The sequence below is a fragment of the Bombina bombina genome, chromosome 11 (assembly GCF_027579735.1).
Source record: "Bombina bombina isolate aBomBom1 chromosome 11, aBomBom1.pri, whole genome shotgun sequence".
In the NCBI taxonomy this organism is placed as follows: Eukaryota; Metazoa; Chordata; class Amphibia; order Anura; family Bombinatoridae; genus Bombina; species Bombina bombina.
In genome coordinates this window covers 53,462,491-53,484,575 of record NC_069509.1, presented here as the reverse complement: position 1 = coordinate 53,484,575, position 22,085 = coordinate 53,462,491, and the positions used below count along the sequence as shown (strand labels likewise).

General features: G+C 38.1%; 1 protein-coding gene across 2 annotated transcripts; it reads right to left on the bottom strand.

Moving 5' to 3' along the window:
* Positions 1 to 1,613: 1,613 nt before the first annotated feature.
* Positions 1,614 to 21,863, bottom strand: DNAJA3 (DnaJ heat shock protein family (Hsp40) member A3). Of its 2 annotated transcripts, XM_053694954.1 has the most exons (12): positions 21,694 to 21,863; positions 20,763 to 20,887; positions 20,078 to 20,161; positions 18,516 to 18,716; positions 18,262 to 18,414; positions 15,751 to 15,898; positions 14,230 to 14,294; positions 8,847 to 8,975; positions 5,268 to 5,383; positions 5,066 to 5,163; positions 3,678 to 3,799; positions 1,614 to 1,933 (listed from the first exon to the last, which is right to left on the bottom strand). In XM_053694954.1, the coding sequence occupies exons 1-11, from the start codon at positions 21,842 to 21,844 to the stop codon at positions 3,690 to 3,692; spliced, it is 1,380 nt and encodes a 459-aa protein (XP_053550929.1). In that variant the 5' UTR covers positions 21,845 to 21,863; the 3' UTR covers positions 1,614 to 1,933; positions 3,678 to 3,689. The 2 variants fall into 2 exon arrangements, with proteins under 2 accessions (XP_053550929.1, XP_053550930.1); XM_053694955.1 differs by lacking the exon at positions 3,678 to 3,799.
* Between the last annotated feature and the right edge of the window lie 222 nt (positions 21,864 to 22,085).

Below are 22,085 nucleotides of genomic sequence, written 5' to 3'. Positions count from 1 at the left end.
GTCAGTACATAGCCCCTTTAGATTCAACGTTAGCAGCGCCTCTCTACTGTGCACCTGATTACAGAAGCATTGCACAGATTACCTGTTGTTAGCCCCCTTAGGCTTGTAGACAAAAAATAAATACATTATGCATCCCCACATGTCTAAGCGCAATGTACATCTCTGTAAACAGATATACTGTCTCTTTCACCCAGTCAGCTTTTATATTAGACCGGGAAAGAAAGACATGCCAGTTCCTAACTGCCTTAAAGTTCCCTACAAACACTAGGAGAATTTGAATCCAACTAAATGAGGTTAGATGTAAATTTAAAAAAGTGCCCTAACTTTCTCTGAGATCTCTATCCCCAGAAAAAAGATCAGCACTTACCTCATTTTCTGCCTGGCAGTAAGGCAGATTCCAGGTTTAAGAGGTCCTCTCCCTCCCATGGACCTGGAAAGAAAACGAAATTCCTGAATAAAAATCATTCAGGTTTTCATGGACAGGGCAGCATCAGTATGGGAGGCGCAGTGAGAATTATGTCCCACAAGTTCCCATTGCTTTAAAGCCACCAAAAGTTCTACTGTAGAGACTGATATGGACTACGGCTACACCCCAGAACAAAGCAGCCCACTCTGGCACTACTTTAAAAATAATAAACTCTTGATTGAAGAATCTATACTAACACCTCACTTTACCTCTTCCTATCACTAACGTAGGCAAAGAGAATGACTGGAGTGGGAGGGAAGGGAGGAGCTATTTAACAGCTCTGCTGTGGTGCTCTTTGCCTCCTCCTGCTGACCAGGAGGTGAATATCCCATTAGTAATTAAGATGATCCGTGGACTCATTGTGTCTTAAAAAAGAAAAGTTATTTTTACAAATAATTTTAAGATGGTCTCTTTAAACAGACCAAGATCACACCACTTTCAATCAGTACCAAGTCCCCTTAAAATGTGCACTGCGGATTCTTGTCCAAAGGCACTGCATATTCTTCATTATATACTACACTTTATCACATTATATTTCTTTGTATATCAAAACACCAAACACCCCCTTGGGAACAAAAACAAGCCATGGTAGTAAATGTTTTATCAGAAGTATTACATATAGACAAATGGATATTGAGATTTGCCTCAGTCTAGATTGTTCTAAATTTGTTACCAACCGTGACAAAAGCAGGAAAGACAGAAGAGCAGTCAAACATAAAAAAGGTGCATATCTTAAATATATAGGGGTTTAACCAATAAAGAGTGACCCTATAAGGGATAATAAATATATCCAGTTGCCCTATTAACTAGCCATTTTCATGTGTCCAAACCCCAGATTTTTCCTTCATTATGAAATACTTATTTTAATCAATTTAATTAAAATTGTAATCAAATAATTATTTAATAATCTTAACTCAATGCTATCCACACAAAAAGTCTGACTAGAGTTTTAGGAAGAGAGGACAATGCAATAGATTATTTCCTATAGTATTTAAAATATAATGCTACCTGATGTACCATGCTCTATTATTGAACGGAGAAAGTTGTAGCACTTTTGTTTTAAAAACTACACTCAAAATTTGATAAACTGTTAACAACCTAAACGGTAAAGTTTAGAATAATACAAATGAACACAGAAAGCGAAACGTTGGATGGTGCAGAACTTTTTTTTTTCTTTTCACTTTTAAAAATGACAAGAGCAACACGACAGTCTGTATAGAATTCCTTCATTTGCATTAATGGGCTTCTCATAATGGAATTCAGTGTCACAGGAAACATCAAGCAAACAGATGCTGCTGCTGCTCCATATTACCGAGCTATAAGTCTCAGGAGCTAGAAGAGTCCAAAAAGCATTTGCTCTGTTTCTAGAGATGGGCAGGATTCTTCCTCAGTTCTAGTTTCCGGTTGCTCTGTTTCTAGAGATGGGCAGGATTCTTCCTCAGTTCTAGTTTCCGGTTGATCTCTTTCCTGGACACAAAAACAACCAAGAATAAATCAAGTGTTTGTGAAAAACTTAAACAAGCAATCCATTTTGCTGATCTTGTTTGTCCATTGACCAAAATGTATGGAGCTAAGCCTTTGTTTATATGCAGAATACATTTAAATCAACAATATATGTGCATTGATATGATAGAATACTATGGACCTATATTTTTTGCAGCAATTCTATCCAGCTAATGATTGTGTTCTAAATGAATAGATTTAAAGAAAAGATTAGGCTGAGTCCAGTATGAAGATGAATTTCTAAAATTATATTGGTAGTTTATTTTTTTTTTAAAAAATAGTAAAATTGTAATGTCCATAAATAGACATGTTGTAGCCTGCGATTCTTTTATCAATCTACTGCTGAGGCCAATAAAAGACAGGGCTCAACCATCTTGTTCAAAATCTAGAAGCCAACAACATAAATTTAGAAACCAGAAACTTTTGGCCATCCCTATGACATTTATAAATAAACCCATCTGACTGTGCAAGGCCCTTAACAAAAAATAAAAGTAATTACTGAGATAAATGCTCTATTATTTGGGGAGAACAATCTAACAGAAATCTAAAGTCAATAACTGTAATATTCTCCTCACCAACATTGCTGTAGCTGCCATTCAAATACAAATTTGGATTCCTTGCATCCAGTGTTAATATGGCACAGTTTGCGAAGCACTACAGTAAGGTATACACAGACTTAAAGTGAAAGTCATCCCTAGCATTTGTGAAGCGCTAGGATTGACCAATAGGACAAATAAAGCTCCTTTATTTGTTTCAAGCGATCGCTACTCTGAGCTGCTAAGGAAGCCCACGGCAGAACACTGTTTTGCTTGAGGTGACGTTTTTTACCTCTTGGCAAATAGCGTGCAGGAAATTCAGCTTGGCGCCCTTGGGAGACTGATTTCACACACGCTATTTGCTAAGGAGGTGTAAACGTCACCTCTTAGCAAAACAGCAAACTGCGGCGATCGATTGAAACAAATAAAAGAGCTTTCTGCATGAAGTATGTTATACTTCATAAATGAAAGTATCCTTTACTTGTTCCAATGGTCAATTCCAGAGTTTCACAAATGCTAGGGTTGACTTTCACTTTAAAGGGCCATAATAATCGAAAAAAATAACATGCTCTAATTTTTATATAATTTTAAGACTGTCGACTCTAAACTACCGTGTGTTTGACATCCACAAAGAGCTTAAGCATAAAATAGAAGTACCATCAGGGACAGGCAAGTGTTCTGCTGATCCAGTCATGAGTCGTGCAACTAGCGCTGCCGATTGGACCAGTGGCAGTTCCTGCTCAGGACCTGAAGTTCTCTGCGGGTTTTAAGTGGTACTTTTACTGTGTGTTTAACCCCTTTGCTGGTATTAATCACACAGTAATGCAGGGTTGTTTATCTTAAAATTACATGATTTAATGAAAAAGAGAATGTAATTTTTCAACAAGTATGGCTCTTAAAAAGTTTAATGCATGTGAGAATTGCAGCTGGTGGCTAATGAAAGATCTGAGGCTGAGAGTACCAGACAGGGGACAACCTGCCCATTCCCCACCCATTACTGACAAATTGCTTTTTCAAACTGCAAAACAATGTTCCGCTAAGACTAATTTTTACGTCTGCATCAATTACATGTCAGTGACTTTTGTATAATCTTATATTTAATTGTACCATTTCACTGCGATGGCTGGACAGTGATCTGGTGTCCCAAACCAATAAAACCGGACTGTTCCTACCTCACCAAGCCGTCACGAGCTAAACATTTTCTTTAGTTTGCTTAGGAATCCCTCCTGGTTTTCCCCTGTCTGTTCAGCCTCGGGTCTCTCTTCCCCAGCTGCAGACTTTTGCCGGGCACTACCTAATGAGCACAAACAAACAGGCATCATATCTCAGGGATGTACTAGAACTTAAGGAACAGTTAATATTTCTGTTATGCAACTAAAACGGTCTATTGTTAACATCTGAAATGTGTTACTTGTAAAACTAGTAAAAACCGGCCTCAACAAATACCAGGTGTTAGGTTGCCAAAATGATTAGGAGCCCCAGTAAATTGCCTGGTACTTTGATTCTATGCTGCTCTATACACCCAGGTCCTTGTTGTGTCATCTTACACTTAGGGCTAGTTAGAAGTGCTATTGTTGTGCGGTTTTCTGTTTCTGGGTCCCCTCTATGCTGGGACCTGGTGCTAAGCCCATGTGCCTGTGCTTTCCTTATGTCCAGGTCAAGTGTTATTTTTTATATGGACCAAGCTGTGCTCTCCCCACACCAGGGCTCAACGGTTTAAGTTTCCAAACACAATTGCAGCACTGTGCTATAGACAGAAGGGACACTGGTACAAGGAATGCTGGGAAGCAAAAACAGTGAACTCCTAAACTGAAACTGGTATTAAACTTCCATAGCATCCTAACTAACACTGCTGAGGGAAGCCTATGAACTGATTTCCTACAAGAGAGGACATCCTTCGCTAGTCAAATAATTACCCATCTGTGTTGTTGATGTCCTAAAGTGTTACTCAGCATTGTTGTTCTAGGTATACATTATATATGTATTTATGTATAGGCATTTCAAGCTGTGTGTGAAAAACAATATGAAGGCTGGTTCTTAGATTTCGAACACAATTTTAAAGTCCTGTGGGAAACCATATTTAGCACTAATATAAAGCTGCAATTCCGCTCCTTTACCAACTCAACCGTTTATAGAAAAGTGACAGATACAGTAAAATGCTGTGCAGCCACATTATTTAAATGTTAAAATAAAAACCACATAACAGGAATAATTTTTTTACAACCACTAATACATTACACCCACACCAGTCAATTTAACCCATTGATGAAGCATAACATACATAAACCAGCAATTTAATCACCATGTACTCTTACCTGGCGTCCCTCAGATGAGTAGGTAAAGATAGAAAAAAAGGAAGGCGAGTACTGAGCTTGGTTGAAGCGCTTCCACATCACTATCAGTGGGACAATTCACTGATATACCCAGGCCAAGTGGAAAATGTAGTGTTATTGGCACCAGGAACCAATTTTTTCTTTGCCTTGGCACCCGGTATTTGTCAAGCCTTGCTAATTGATAGTATTTGGCACATTTTTAGGCTTAGGATGTATGGACAACTGACCTGTTGTTGTGTTGGTAATGCCATTCACAGTGCCATCTACTTCTGTCTCTTCCTCAGCATAACTCATCATTAGCGCTCGTTGTCTGTCCGTCAGATGCCTGAGAGTTAAGAGATGTATTAGCCCGATTGTGTCCACTACTTCCAAATTTGCACTTGCCAGGTGTCTCATGTTACAACTTTCTTCATAAGTCTTCTACCATACCTGGGAACTCTGATCTTGATGTGGATGTAGTGATCTCCGTAACCGTAACTGTTCATCCTTGGGATTCCTTTACCACTTATACGAATTCTCTGGTCTCCCTGAGTACCAGCTGGTATCTTACAACAGGAGCAAGATAATAAGGAAGCAGAGAGAAGTTGCAGTTAAAATGTCCAAATATGTGTGACAAAAATCATCATTTTTAACCTACAGCCTGTGGGAAACAAATTGGCCCATAACTGGGCTTTACCTCAACCTGGGACAGAAAAAGAGTGGACCCTGTCAGCCCACATCCTTGATTAAAGGGACAGTCAACTCAAAAAATGTTATTTGTGCACAAGCTCAATGTTATCTATATGAAACACATGAACTAACGCCATCTAGTGGTGAAAAACTGTCAAAATGCATTTAGATTAGGAGGTGGCCTTCAAGGTCTAAGAAATTAGCATATGAACCTCCTAGGTTTAGCTTTCAACTAAAAATACTAAAAGAACAAAGCAAAATTGGTGATAAAAGTAAATTGGAAAGTTGTTTAAAATGACATGCCCTATCTGAACCATGAACGTTTTTTTGGACTTGACTGTCCCTTTAATATACTTTTAACCTCCGATTACCTTGTATCTAAGCCTTTTCGGACAGCCCCCCTTATCACATGACTATTTATTATCTATTTACTTGCATTCTATCCAATTAGTGCAGTGTCTGCCACAACCTACGGGAGAGAGCACAATGTTATCTATATGGCTCACAAGAACTAGCACTCCCCTGTTGTGAAAAGCTAATAAAAAAGCATGACACAGGCAGTGTGTAGTGGCTTAGAAACAGTCAGACATTTAGAGGTCTGCTTATAAATATGTAACTGGAGTAAACCGGTTGTTGAATCTGGCATCTAGTCTAATGTTTAAAAGGACAGTGTACTACAAAAACTGGCTTCCCCTTATTGTATTCCCCGTCAAAATAGGCTAAGACTGCAAACAGATCAGAAATCTTTCTTATCCCTCAAATACTTCCCTTTCTGATCTCTCTCTCTACAATACTTAGAAAGAACAATAGAAAACTAACATTTTATGACTCTCTCTCACACCCCAGTGGGAATGTAATTTCTTCTGCTGGCTTATCAATAGACTATACTTAAATATAGAAACTTTCAGTATAGGTAGGGATAGCACAGGCACAATCAGCTATTTCAAAGGCCGATATAAAGGCAAATGAGCTACTTGCAAACAATTTAATATGCTCCATCAGGTAAAATGGATCAATGGGAAGAAAATTTTAGGGTATACTGTCTCTTTAAGCATACAGCAAGGTAACATCTTTACAAAATAAATTGTATGGCTTTTGAATGTATAAACGATCACCAAATTGGTAATTTTTTAGAACAAAAAAACTATTTTAGCAGTATTCTAGAGAGCGTTGAATACATTTTAAACAAGTCTTAAAGGGATAGTCAAGTCCAAAAAAAACCTCATGATTCAAACAGGGCATGTAATTTTAAACAACTTTCCAATTTACTTTGATCACAAATTTTACTTTGTTCTTTTGGTATATTCTTAGTTGAAAGCTAAACCTAGGAGGTTCATATGCTAATTTCTTAGACCTTGAAGGCCGCCTCTAATCTAAATGCATTTTGATAGTTTTTCACCACTAGAGGGCATTCGTTTCATATAGATAACATTGAGCTCATGCACATGAATTTACCATGGAGACAGCTCTGATTGGCTAAAATAAAAGTCTGTAAAAAGATTTGAAATAAGGGGCAGTCTGCAGAGGCTTAGATACAAGGTAATTACAGAGGTAAAACGTGTATAATTATAACTGTGTTGGTTATGCAAGACTGGGGAATTGGTAATTAAGGGATTATCTATCTTTTAAAACAAAAATGCTGGTGTCGACTGTCCCTTTAAAGGGATATTATACACTAGATTATTCTTTGCATAAATGTTTTGTAGATGATCCATTCATATAGCCCATACAGGTTTTTTGGTTTTTCCCCCCAAATGTATAGTTTTGCTTATTTTTAAATAACATTGCACTGATTCCGACTCCTAACCAAGCCCCAAAGTTTAAGAAGAATACTGTTGTATACCGACTCCAGCTTGCTCCTGTTTGTGTAAAGAGTCTTTTCATATGCAGAGGAAGGGGGGGGGGTCTTCTCTCTTTACTATAGAACCACTTTGCAGTGGACTTTCCAGCTAACCTTTTCAACAGAGCTAAGCTGGGAGTTTCTAAGTAAGTTTTTAAACAGTTTTATACTGGATTTTTATATCAGTATCTGTGTATATCATTCTTTACAATAGTGTCTATTACGTGCAGTTATAGGGAAATTGGTGTATACTGTCCCTTTAAATCTAATTTGTCATTTTGATTATGCACTGGGTGAATCATAAAAAATTTGTTTGCATACAATATTTAAAACAGACATCTTTGTAAATAGAGCCCTATAATAAATATATATATAAATAAATAAATAAAACAATGCGCCTGCAAACACTATAAAAGATTGAAAAGTGCAGTTTGTTGATGGCATCACCATTTCCCCAAGTCCGCTGCTTTGGAATCACACTTGACTCAAACCTATCCTTCGTCCCCCATATCCAATCGCTTTCTACATCCTGCCGCAATCATCTACGCAATATTTCCAAAATTCGCCCTTTTCTGAGCGCGGACACCACAAAGCAAATAATCCACTCCCTTGTTATCTCCCGACTTGACTACTGCAATAACTTACTCGCTGGCCTTCCTCTTTCCCACCAATCCCCCCTACAATCCATCCTAAATGCCTCTGCCAGGCTGATCCACCTTTCCTGTCGATCTGTATCTGCTGCACCTCTCTGTGAATCCCTTCATTGGCTCCCCATTCACATCAGATTTAAATTCAAAATTCTCACCCTTGCATACAAAACTCTCACCAACGCCGCTCCCCTCTACCTATCCTCTCTAATACACAAGTATACTCCAACCCGTCCACTAAGATCCAACAATGACCTGCTCCTTGCATCCGCAACTATCACCTCCTCTCATGCTAGACTGCAGGACTTCTGTCGTGCAGCACCTACCCTCTGGAACACTCTCCCTCGTGCAGCACCTACCCTCTGGAACACTCTCCCTCGTGCAGCACCTACCCTCTGGAACACTCTCCCTCGTGCAGCACCTACCCTCTGGAACACTCTCCCTCGTGCTGTCAGGCTTTGCCCTAATCTTTCTTCCTTTAAATGTTCCCTGAAGACTTTTCTGTTCAGGGAAGCCTACCACCCAACTCAATAATAAATTAACTTCACTTACCTAACATTTCCCTCATCTAACTCTGTATTAACATCTTTCTCAACCTCCTACCCTTCGAGATTGTAAGTTCCCACGGGAATAGGGCCCTCAATCCCTCCTGTATGTGTTTGTAAATGTTGTCCTGTCTCTTACAAGTTTTATATTGTTTTATTTAAATAAATTGTATCCATGGACAGCGCTGCGGAATATGTTGGCGCTTAATAAATAAAGTATAATAATAATAAAAAAATAATAAGTTTGGCTCCTCGTGACAAAGGTTGGACTCCGTAATATACAGCAATAGGGCAAAAAGATACTTACAGCTACATTGATAGGATCATAAAGTCCTTGTGCTCTTGCAGTACCCCCTAACACAGCCTGAGCGACTGACACAGGCAGGTCCGAATGGATATCAGCCCCCTCTCGCCTAAAGATGGGACTTTTCTGCACCTGTAACAGATCAAATTAAATAAATTCCATAAATCTAGGAGCTAGGTGTAAATAACAAGCTCAGCACTATATCATGCAAAGCATAGGTCCAGATCACCTGATTTAATATAAACAATCCAAATGAGGACTATTATTTATGGGTTGCACATAAGTCAGGGGTAGTTGTAAACTTATACTCTCCTGAAAAAGTGAAAAGTATACGTCGGTAGACGTCCTTTAGGCTAAGGACATAACCATAAAACACAATACCATGTGCAGGAGCTCAGTTTTATGAAGCAGCTGGAGTTGTGCACAGACCAACTAATTGAAAACCAACTAATCGATTATGAGATTCGTTGACAACTATTTTCATAATCGATAATGACGATTAGTTGTTGCAGCTCTAAAAGACTCTGATACGTTGTTTGTGTTACAAACTGGTAAATTTAGCAGAAGACAATTAAAGTGATGGTAAAACCGAGTGTTTAACAAACACAAGGATTTACTATCACTAAAAATAAAGTGGAGTTTGTCATCAGTTATTAAAAAAGGGTGCTAAACTGACCCGACTGCTGCTGCAGAGCTTGCTAAACTCAGCGGCTCTGTCCACAGCGCTCTTCTACCAATGAGGTGACATTTGCACCCCTAAACCAATAGCCGTGCTAGCATACAGAACATGGTCAGCTGACATGCATGGCTTGTCTATTGCTGAAGAGCATACCTAGGCAAGCTAATAAACATCCATGTCTGAAGCATTAATGCAAAAATAAATTTAAAAGGGACAGTCAACTCCAAAATGTTTATTGTTTAAACAGATAATCCCTTTATTACCTGTTCCCCAGTTTTGCATAACCATGGCTGTTATATTAAAGGGACAGTCTAGGCCAAAATAAACTTTCATGATTCAGATAGAGCATGTAATTTTAAACAATTTTCCAATTTACTTTTATCCTCAATTTTGCTTTGTTCTCTTGGTATTCTTAGTTGAAAGCTTAACCTAGGAGGTTCATATGCTAATTTCTTAGACCTTGAAGTCCACCTCTTTCAGATTGCATTTTAACAGTTTTTCACCACTAGAGGGTGTTAGTTCACGTATTTCATATAGATAACACTGTGCTTGTGCACGAGAAGTTATCTGGGAGCAGGCACTGATTGGCTAGACTGCAAGTCTGTCAAAAGAACTGAAAAAAGGGGCAGTTTGCAGATGCTTAGATACAAGATAATCACAGAGGTTAAAAGTATATTATTATAACTGTGTTGGTTATGCATAACTGGGAAATGGGTAATAAAGGGATTATCTATCTTTTAAAACAATAAAAATTCTGGTGTAGACTGTCCCTTTAATACACTTTTAACCTCTGTGATTACCTTGTATCTAAGAATCTTTTGACAGCCCCCTGATCACATGGCTATTTATTTATTTATTATCTATTGATTTGCATTTTAGCCAATTAGTACAGTGCCATCCACAACCTACGGGCGTGAGCACAATGTTATCTATATGGAAGAGGTTGTCTTCAATGGCTTAGAAACAAGCACAAATAGAGGTTTAAATGTTATAAAGTGTATTAATATAACAATGTTGGTTGTGCAAAGCTGGTTAATGGGTAGTAAAGGCGTTATCTATCTTTTTAAACAACAATATTGGTGTTGACTGTCCCTTTAACAGTTATACAATGTGCATACACTCCTGCCATCTTGTGCTTAAAAAGTGTATAACAACTGCTGCCATATTTTGTGTGCTCCTGAGCTTGCCTACCTGGTTTTCAAAGGATACAAAGAGAAATAAGTAGATTTGATAAAAACAGTAATATGGATTTTTTTTTTTTAAATTGTATGCTCAATCTGAATCATGAAAAAATGGGGTTTCATGTCTCTAATCCGTTAGCATGTAATTTTAAGACCATCGACCCTACACGGCAAAGGAGTTTAGCACACAGTGGAAGGGCCACTTGGGATCCACGGAGCACTGCTGATTCTAGATTCATGCAATTAGCGGGTTTCCCCTCGAAATCAGCAGTGTTCTGCAGGTCCTGAGCTGCATTTCTATTGTGTCTTTAACCCCTTTGAGGCACTTTATAGTCAATTTGTAAAGCTGCATAACATAAATCAGTAATTAAGCACACAAAATAAACGTTTTAAAAGCATTTAGCACACATTTGTTAGTACGATTTAGGTTTTGCTAATCAAAAGCAGTCCAGTGATACACTTAAAAGGGACAGTAAACACCTTGCAATTACAAGACATTTCTGGTGTACAGAATGACATATGACCCAAGTCTAAACATTGTAAAACAACTTTTTTTTCAATAGCTAAACTCCACCCACTATTTGCGTTATTTGGTGGAACCAATCCAAACTTGACACTGCAGACAACAAGGCTAAGCGCTGTTGTCATGTTAGTATAAAACAGATTGTTTTCCTATTTTTAATCCGGTAAACCTAATTATGTACATATCAGTTGCAGAGTTAGACTTGAGACATCAGCAGGGTGCATTTTAAGTACAAAGATAGACATTGCATAAAGGGACAGTCAACACCAGCATTGTTATTGTTTAAAAAGATAGATAACGCCTTTACTACCCATTCCCCAGCTTTGCACAACCAACATTGTTATATTAATATACTTTATAACATTAAACCCTCTAAATTTATGCATGTTTCTAAGCCACTAAAGACAGCCTCCTATCACATGCTTTATTATTTGCTTTTCAAGAGACTGCTAGTTCATGTGGGCCACAAAGACATTGTGCTCACCCCCGTGAAATTGTGCACAACACAGCTAAAATGCAAGTCAATAGATAATGAATAGCCATGTGATCAAGGGGCTGTCAGAAGAGGCTTAGATACAAGAGAGGTAAAAAGTGTATTAATATAAAAGTGTTGGCTCTGCAAAACTGGGGAATGGGTAATAAAAGGGAATCTCTCTCTCTTTTTAAACAATAACAATTTTGGAGCTAACTGTCCCTTTAAGTTTCAGACTAAATTACACAAAGAGGACAAAATAAATAATGAAAATATTTAGCAAAGTTATTTCATTGTGCATATCTAAATATTTTATTAAATAAATCTCAAGATGTAATGAGCAATCACTTTGTAGCATGCCAGAGAGTCAGGTAAATATCACCAAATGTAAAGGATGTAATTTTTGCCTTGCAATGGCCCTTTAATTTGTTAGACCACATACATGTTGTATTACTGGCTCGAGATGACACAGTTTCACAGCCACAAATGGGTAAAACATGTAGGTAAAGTCACTCTCCCAACAAAAAAAATCAACTGGAGAGGTTGAGCAACTGCTGCCCGATTGGCTGACAAGACAGACAGCTGTGTTCTTCTTTGGAGCTTGCAGCACACCCAAACAGAACTTTATTTATGTGTTTAACCTCTTTGAAGAATGCTCTGTTGAGTTAGATGGATGCCCAGCAGCCTCTCCAGTAGGGGTGGAACAAGCAGAAATGTTCAGCAGTATTTTACAGAAAAAGCAAACTAAATAATAAATATATATGGCAATGTTTTATTGCAATGGTTATGGGGTGGAAGGGGTTTCATTTTTAGCTCAATGTTCCTTTCACATTTGTCTCCAGTTGATAAAACATGTGAACAATTAAAGTCATGCAGGAATCGTCATGTTGGGTAACAAACATGAAACACTCCTGTTTGATTGGTTTAAAGTGAATGTAAAGTTGAATGAATGAATGAGTGCCCTGTTTTTAAAAACAGTAAACAAAAAACAGGGGCACTTTTATTCATTAAACTTTACATTGTAGCTTTTTTTTTTTTTTAAATAGTTACCTTTTTCTTTAGGAAACCCAGACCGGCGTTCTTCCACCCGCAGTTCCTCTGTATTTAGCATATTGATGACGAAACCGGCTTCCTCCAATTGTTGCATGGCCTCACAAGCTGGAAACTCCAGGGTGTACGCCATGATTGGGTTAAAACGTTTTCGTCATTGCTGTGCTAAGTACAGAGGAGCTGCGGGCTGAGGATTGCCGCTCCGGGTTTGCTAAAGAAAAAAAAGGTATTTAAAAAACAAAGTTATGTTTAATGAATGAAAGTGCCCCTGTTTTTAATAGTATTTTAAAAAAACGGACACTCATTTATTCAACTTTACATTCACTTTAAATGATAGGGGTTTATTTCAGTAATACCTACAACATGCCATCTGGGCTGCCAATAGTCTTGAAATATAAAATAATCAGCTATAGATGGTGGATAGCCCTTTATGGATGATGCAACATAATGTAAGAGGAGTATAGTCTGAACTACAGTTATGGTCCAAAACCTCCTGTATTATGGACTGCTGCCCCCTGCTGTACAATGACATGCGTAGCAAGTGAAACATGTAGCAGTCATAAAAGCAATTAACCCTTTCACTGCTAAGCTTTTTTCCTCCACACAAATGATATTGTTTTTTTGCAGCAGGCCCTGTAAATTCAGAACATACCATTATTACATTTATATTTCTTGGCATGTGAGATAGCTGCGGCAAAGACTAAAAATAATATATATATATGTGTGTATAATTTTAAGATTTTAATAAATTATATTAAAATTGGCCAGGTGACCTCCGCTGTTATTTTGATTACCTTACTAAATTGTCATCAAAAGTAGCCACGTGTGAAATAGGGGCCCATATGGCCTTTTGGGGGTTATAATATAGATTAGACAGGCCCCTTTGTGAAGTACAGAAATAAAAGCTTTTTTTTCTAGCAAGGTGCTCATTGTTACCACAGTGATCAACTGACTATAGTATACAGACAAAATTCATATATTGTTCGAGAGAGGAACTTGCCTTCAAGTTTATTTTCTAGATTAGAGGTCTAGACATAACAGATTTTTATTGAGTTTATTATGTCCCATTCCCAAGAAAATCCCCATGTAACAAAAAAAAACAACAACATATTTATAGTGGCGTTAAAAAAACCCATCAGCATTTGAAAGAGCAGGTGAGTGTCTTTTAAATGACACACTGGGGGGTCTGTGGCTAGTAGGGAGCTGAGATTGCGGGGTTTGAATAGCAACCCCCCCATATCCAGTTCTTACCTGCCTGTCATTTTTCAATCCCGCCCTCTCTGTGATGTCACCATGCATGTTTGAGGAAGTGCAGCCAATTTTGCCACCAATGATCGGGCCTGCAGTGGAACTACCGATCCGTTGTGATCAGCGATTCCCCTTCATGACGAGAACGGATCATCATGTGCTCACATGTATCAGTTTGCATGACGACCCATTCTCAACATGTGCAGGCAAGTGGTTAAGTAATATCTACTTACCCTAAATGTAATAAAGATTTCCTTCTTTCCAACTGGCATACGAACAGTCTGCCCATCTTCCACACCTGCAGGAAATTAGAGGAAGTATTTTTTTTAATTGAGACAGTGGTCGGTGCAGAGCAAAACATTAAAAAAGCACAAATATACAGACAAAACAAAAAGTATGGTATATGGAAATATGCAACAGTAACAGACTATCAATTAAAAAAGAAAAACTACTTTTTAATGTAAATTTGAAGAAATATTTTATGTTCTTTTAAGGCAACCCAGCTGTAGCAGAACTATAAAACACTGCCCTGGGCTATCCTGGATACTGATGTGGAGATCCAATACATAAATTCATCATGTAGTTGGTGTCTTATTTGTGTCTTCATTGACAAGTAGCTATTTAGTTTAAATTATAGCTATATGGGTTATATTTAGCTCAGCTGTAGGTAAACCAATTTGCTGCAAATAGATGCGTCCGCTAATACAATGTTGTAAACCGATGCGTCCCCTAATACATTGTTTGCAGAAGTGAAGGTAACCTTTTCAGTGTCTTTACTATATAGTAATCCTTTAGTTTAGGGTTTCTCAATGCTAGTCATCAGGGCACACTAACAGGCCAAATATGAGGATTAACTTGGGCGACCAAAGATAAATAACCAGGGACACTGAACCCAAATGTTTTCTTTCATGATTCAGATAGAGCATGCAATTTTAATCAATTTTCTAATTTACTCCTATTAAATTTTCTTCGTTCTCTTGCTATCTTTATTTGAAAATCATGAATGTAAATCTTAGCAGCCAGCCCATTTTAGGTTCAGCACCATGGATAGTGCTTGCTTATTGGAGGCCTACATTTACCCACCAATAAGCAAACATAACCCAGGTTCTCAACCAAAAATGGGCCGGCTCCTATGCATCACATTCCTGCTTTTTAAAAGGGACAGTTTACCCAAAACAAGAATTAATTTTAATAGAATGTGCAGACATTGTGAAATATGTTAGTGCTGGGCAAACATCTAACATCACTTTGTGTGTTTAAAAAACCCTTTTCGAATACTCCGTATTTGAATAGTGTTTTAATACCCCTTACCTTTTTTTTGGCCATGCGGCCAGTTCAGTTGTAAAAAATGGGTTTAGTGTCCCTTTAATGATCAGCTGATTATTTTATGTGTGCTCAAGTTAAGATATCGTGAAAAGTTGTCCTGTTAGTATAAAAAGGACATTAAACACTATATACTCATAGTACTGAGGTTATTCCCTACCTCCGTCTAGTCATGAGTACCACCATGTTAAACTCTAGCTTTTCCTACATTTCAGTGCTGATGTGTTTGCACATGTGCAGTAACTCTCCTTCAGATACCTGCAGTGAAAGCTAGGTTCCATAATGGCAGCACCCATAATCAGAGGGAGAAGCATGAAATCTTTTTAGTGTTTAATGTCTCTTTAAAAATGACATGTTCCAACTCAAAAATGCACCAGGTTGCAAAAAACAAAAATGTCATTGACACCTTTACTACGCCCTACAGTACTGACCTGCAGGGACAGGCACGGTTACGTTTTTCTTTTGCTTGGTTTGCCCTGTTCCCCGGCATGACAAGCAAGGATTGGTCATCACAGAGCCCTTCCCTCCACAACGCCGGCATGTTGAGCGCATGACAAATGGACCAGTGTTAATAGTTTCCTATAGAGAGAAATGGGCAGTCAAGCTCAAGTTTTTACTGACATTTTTAAAGCAATTCCCTCTTAACGATCAAGGACGTACAGGGTACGCCCTACAAAAAATGTCAGTTAACGACCAAGGGCGTACCCTGTACGTCCTCAGGGGTTTCAAGCAGTGGAAGCAATCCTGATCACTTCCAGACGCTTTCAAAGTATTGCCGTGATGCCTCGATATCGGGGCATCACTGCAATACCTTTTTTTTTTCACAGCGATGGTGCTGATCACTGGTGGGTGGGAGCCACTGCAGGGAGGTGGGTGGGCAGCCAATCGCTAGTGAACTTCCTGCCAGCAGTGGGAAATAATGTGCGGGTGCATGCGGGAGCGCGCGCAGTGTGGGGGGGGGGGGGGGGGTTGCGCATGCCCGCGATCTGCACATATGTGCCCAAATGAAGTGGTGGGAGAGGGTGGAGGGAGAGGGAGGGGGGCAGCTACACTATGGAAAAATTGGGAATATTTAGAAGAAGAAAAAAAAGCACAAATTTATGGGTACTGCCAGTGGCAAATAGTTAGTGGGGGGAGGGTTAGAGAGCTGTTTGGGGGGGGGGGGGGGATCCTACACTGCCGAAAATATATAATTTAAAAAAAATAAAACTAAACCTTTTAATTTTTATACTGGCAGACTTTCTGCCAGTACTAAAGATGGCAGTGAAAAATAATGATGTGGGGGAGGAAAGAGAGCTGTTTGAGCGGTCAGGGAGGGATCAAGGGGTGGGATGTGTCAGGTGGGAGGCTGATCTCTACACTAAAGCTAAAATTAACCAGTCAAGCTACCAAATTAACCCCTTCACTGCTGGGCATAATACAAGTGTGGTGCGCAGCGTCATTTAGCGGCTTTCTTGTTACCAAATAGTAATGCCAAAGTCATAAATGTCTGCTATTTCTGAACAAAGGGGATCCCAGAGAAGCATTTACAACCATTTGTGCCATAATTGCACAAGTTGTTTGTAAATAATTTCAGTGAGAAACCTAAAGTTTGTGAAAAAGTTAGTAAAAGAAGTTTTTTGTTTTTTTTATTTGATCGCATTTGGCGGTGAAATAATGTCATGAAATATACCAAAATGGGCCTAGATCAATACTTTGGGTTGTCTACAAAAAAAAAAAAAAAAAAAAAAAAAAAAAAATATAATATAAATACACACAAACACACATACACACTGTATATACATACACACACACACACGTAAAGGGTTATTCCGGGATTCCTGACAGATATCAGTGTTCCAATGTAACTATCCCTAATTTAAAAATAAAAAAATAGGTTTGGAAAACTTGTATTTATTGCCCCCTAACTTGCAAAAAAAGCAAAGAACATGTAAACATTGGGTATTTCTAAACTCAGGACAAAATGTAGAAACTATTTGGCATGGGTGTTTTTGGTGGTTGTAGATGTGTAAGATTTTGGGGGTCAAAGTTAGAAAAAAAAATTATATATTAAGTTTTAAGATATGATTAATATAATGATATTTTTAGAAAGTCCAGTTAAAGTGAAGGTAAAGTTCGTTATATAGCATTATTGCATTATACAGCCCAGCCTAAATGAATGGCACTTTCATTCATCAATTTTTTTAAATTTAATTTTAAAGTCTGTTTTCGCCGTTTTTACTTACTTTATTTCAATATGCAAATTCAACCCGTTCATTTAATTTGTTTTTACTTGCTGGTCACGTTTTTCCAGCAGCCAATTGAGATTCTGGCCGTTAGGCGGCCGTCATTCAACGTCATTGCCCTGTTTGACAATCTGCGCATGCGTACGATTCTTTTCTCTCCCTTGGAAGAAAAGCACTCCTGTTTCGCGCATGCCTATTGCAATTGTTGCAATACGTAGGCTTCTTTCTCCAAACGGGAAACGAGATCAGAGGCTGTAATCCCTGTATGCGCATGCGTACTTAGTTTCATCCACGTAAACTAGCCTAAGAGAGACGTATTGAGCGAGTGGGACCGCTCTATACGTCAGATATCAGGAAATGGCTGATGGGAGGAGTCCGTTACACCACGGTAGGGATAATATAAATCATGTTTATTGGGGAAAAAGATATTGACATGTAGAAAAGAAGTTAGCGATTAGATTGTTTATGATGTTAACAACTGAATAGTGTGTATAGATAGTTCAAACTTTACCTTCACTTTAATGACGAGAAAAAAAAACGGTATATAATATGTGTGGGTACAGTAAATGAGTAAGAGGAAAATTACAGCTAAACACAAACACCGCAGAAATGTAAAAATAGCCCTGGACCCAAACGGTCAGAAAATTGAAGTGTGTGGTCCTTAAGGGGTTAAAAAAAAGGAACCAGCAATTTTCCTAGTTGACATTTTACTCTCACCATGCCGGTGCCATTGCAATAATGGCAATGCTGCAATTTGGTGCCAGGCTCGTTTCCTTTGCCATTACATCTCTGACAGGTGTCTGTGATGTTTACAGAGATCTCCTTGTTTACTCCTTTTGCTGCCTGGATGAATGTCAGATCCATAATGTACTGAGGATAAAAAAAGTAAAATGATTTCCCTAAGCTTTTAATTAAAGTAGTAACAACCTTCATTGTCCCCCCCCCCCCTCCCCATAATACACCAAACTCACCTCCTGTGGCTGTTCAAACATGGTACTAAAGTCACCAAAAGGCGAACCTGAAAACTCTCCGAAAATCTTGCGGAACAGTTCTTCTGGATCGACAGAAGGACCACCTCTCCAGTATTGCTGCCCCCCTCCACCAGCCCCTGCGCCAAAGTCAGCAGTGCCATACGTATCATATTGCTTGCGTTTCACCTCATCACTAAGAATCTGTATTGGTTAATGAACATAAAACAATGTATATTTACCAGCAGATATAAATAATGCCCAAACCTAAGAGTATATAGAACAACAGTGACCTGTATTTCAGCTTCAAACATCAAGAAAGAGTGATTTGCTCTAAAATATAGAACATGTGGATCTTTTTAGATAGGTAAGAGATTTTAGCAATAACATTCTGACTTGCCAAGTTCTTATCTGCATTCTAGATCAAAAATAAAACTGCCTAATTTCCAGTATTCTTCACCAAATATGGGGGACATATTTATAAATGAATAAATGTGTTTTGCCTACTGATGGACGTTTATGCAAAGATTAAAGCGACAGTCAACTCCAAAATTATTGTTTAAAAAGAAAGATAATCCCTTTATTACCCATTCCCCAGTTTTGCATAATCAACATTGTTATATTAATATACTTTTTACCTTGGTAATTACCTTGTATTTATGCCTCTGCAGACTGCTCCCTTATTTCAGTTCTTTTAAACAGACTTGCATTTTAGCCAATTGGTGCTGACTCTTAAATAACTCCACAGGAGTGAGCAATGTTATTTATATGACACATGAACTAATGCCCTCTAGCTGTGAAAAAGTGTCAAATGCATTCAGATATGAGGCGGCCTTCAATGGCTTAGAAATTAGAATATGAGCCTATCTAGATTTAGCTTTAAACTAAGAATACCAAAAGAACAAAGCAAAATTGATGATAAAAAGTAAATTGGAAAGTTGTTTAAAATTGCATGTTTTATCTGAATCATGAAAGTTTGTCCATTTAATACAAAGCACTCATTAATTAGAATAACTAAGTTAAAGGGACAGTCAAGAAAAAAAAAAAAAAACTTTCATAATTTAAATAGGGCATGTAATTTTAAACAACTTTCCAATTTACTTTTATTACCAATTTTGCCTTGTTCTCTTGGTATTCTTAGTTGAAAGCTAAATCTAGGAGGTTCATAAGCTAATTTCTTAGACCTTGAAGGCCACCTCTAATCTGATAGCATTTTGACAGTTTTTCACCACTAGAGGGTGTTAGTTCATGTGTTTCATATAGGTAACATTGAGCTCAGGCACATGAAGCTCCTAGGAGCAAGCACTGATTGGCTAAAAATGCAAGTATGTCAAAAGAACTGAAATAAGGGGGCAGTTTGCAGAGCCAGATACAAGGTAATCAGAGGTAAAAAGTGTATTTATATAACTGTGTTGGTTATGCAAAATTGGGGAATGGGTAATACCTTTTTAAACAACAAAAATTCTGGTGTTTACTGTCCCTTTAATATATATAAAAAAAAAGAGATGCCAATAAAGATAGGTGAAACTAAAAAAAAAACGCAATAAAAAAAACAATCTTTATACCTCATAAGCTTCTGCCAACTGTGAAAATTTTTCTTTGGCTTGAGGATCATCTTTGTTTGTGTCTGGATGGTATTTTTTGGCCAGCTGCAAAAAAAGGACGACAATCAGGTGTTTATGTATTTGTTTAATTAAAGTTGCTAAGTTTTCCCTTTGTACATGTGCCCATCATTTTTAAACAAAATAAATCTTTATAGTAACGATTTATACAACTTTTTTTACAAAGCATTTTGAGTCTGTTTGCTCACGAACAGTACCTAGCAATCATTTAACTTATTTAATGCTAGGCAGGCTGCCAAACCAATCATGTAAGGCATTAGCCTGCAACAAAATTAAGCATTTATAGAGAAGACCAAAGTTTACCAATACAGCATTACATTAACATGTACAAGACTGTATAATCTAGTACATCTACCTAATATTAGGTTTTTACATGTGACAAATAAGCCTATAACATGGTTTTTAAATGACAAATATTATATCAATGGATTATATCTTGCAACATCACCAGGTTAGGTATTTCTATGTTCCATGTAGCAATCAGGTCACACGAGGAGAAGGGGGGGGGGGTTGACTAAACCGTTATCACCAGTGTATAACTTTCTGACATAGAAAAGGTGGCAATGTTTCTAATTTAGTGTCAACAAGAAAATGTTTCATTATTTTCTGACACCACAATGGGGCATACCTGATAATAGGCCTTCTTGATTTCTTTTTGGCTGGCGTTCCTCGGGACTCCCAATACCTGGTAAAAATCTGTCTTATTGTATGATGTGCTGCTGGTGTGGAACTGGGAGAAGTGCTCTGAGGGATCTAAAAGACACATTAAAATGTGGTCAAGGAGAAGAAGAAAAATGGTAAACTATATTTCCCCTAATATATACTCTCCCAATAAGAGACTAATTCTGCTTTAAAATTACATAATAAATATGAAAACAAAAATCATTATTGCTCTATTAAATTTAAGCTAAAGCAATGGGTATCCTTTGGAAGCTATACTATTACAGTTAAAAAAAATAGGATTTTATGTTTCCAGTTGAATAAAATGTTGGCGTTAATAGATTATGTTTAATACTACAGGTAACACCATATATGATCCCAATAACTATCACTGCTTTAATTACACAGTCATAGTAAGTCATGGTGCAAACTCAGTCTACAAAAAAAAACACAGCCTCTGGTTGTGTTGTTTTTTTTTTAAATTGTACTGTATCATAATGGCAACCCGATTTTCACAATTTATGAATAATATTGCCCATAATTAGCAGAACCCCTATTACCACATGCTGCACCCATCCAAATGCCCCTCCAAATGAGATCACCAGGTCTACACTGTTCTAATATTACCCAATGTGCCTGAGCCCCTAATGCCACCCAAAGTGCCTAATGTGCACTAGACACATATTTCTCATCAGACTACTCTTTATCTAAACATTTTTTTACTCGAAATGCTCATATGTGACACCAAGATAACTGTCCAACATGCACAATGGCCCTGATACAACCAATGCACACCTGTATGTACCCTCCACATCAGTACAAAATAGACTCAGTGTCACCTGCAAAACCCATCTGTATGACACAACCAACTATTCCCTATCTCCCCAAGTCTTGCTCACCCCCTGCCGGGCCACGTGCAGCTGCAGCAGTCCGCAATGCCAACAGCAAAGCTCCCTCAGCTCTGGGCCATCGGTGACGCCCAGAAACCAAGTGTCCCCGGGTCCCGGACACCACGACCGAGAACCAACGCGAGGAACAGCGAGCCGCCATCTTGCCCGGAAAAACCTACTTACAGCGCATGCGTCGGCTACAGACAGCGGAGGAATGTCATTAGGACACCGGAAGTTAGACATTTTGCTGCACCCTAAAGCATATTTTGACAGAACCAGTCGCAAAGCAAGTTGAATTACAAGTGCTGCCATATTGGTGCTCTCAAGAGTTTACAGCTGACGGAAGTTGTTCTTTATGTATTTACAGAGCTGTCAAGTAACAATATAATACAGTGCCCAAC

Excerpts from the sequence above, each read along its gene's own strand:
- DNAJA3 (XM_053694954.1), bottom strand. The coding sequence starts at position 21,844 with ATGGCGGCTCGCTGTTCCTCGCGTTGGTTCTCGGTCGTGGTGTCCGGG. Across the intron at positions 20,888-21,693 it reads TGCACGTGGCCCGGCAGGGG|ATCCCTCAGAGCACTTCTCC; the intron begins GTGAGCAAGACT and ends TGTGTCTTTTAG. Across the intron at positions 5,164-5,267 it reads ATCAAGATCAGAGTTCCCAG|GCATCTGACGGACAGACAAC; the intron begins GTATGGTAGAAG and ends CTTAACTCTCAG.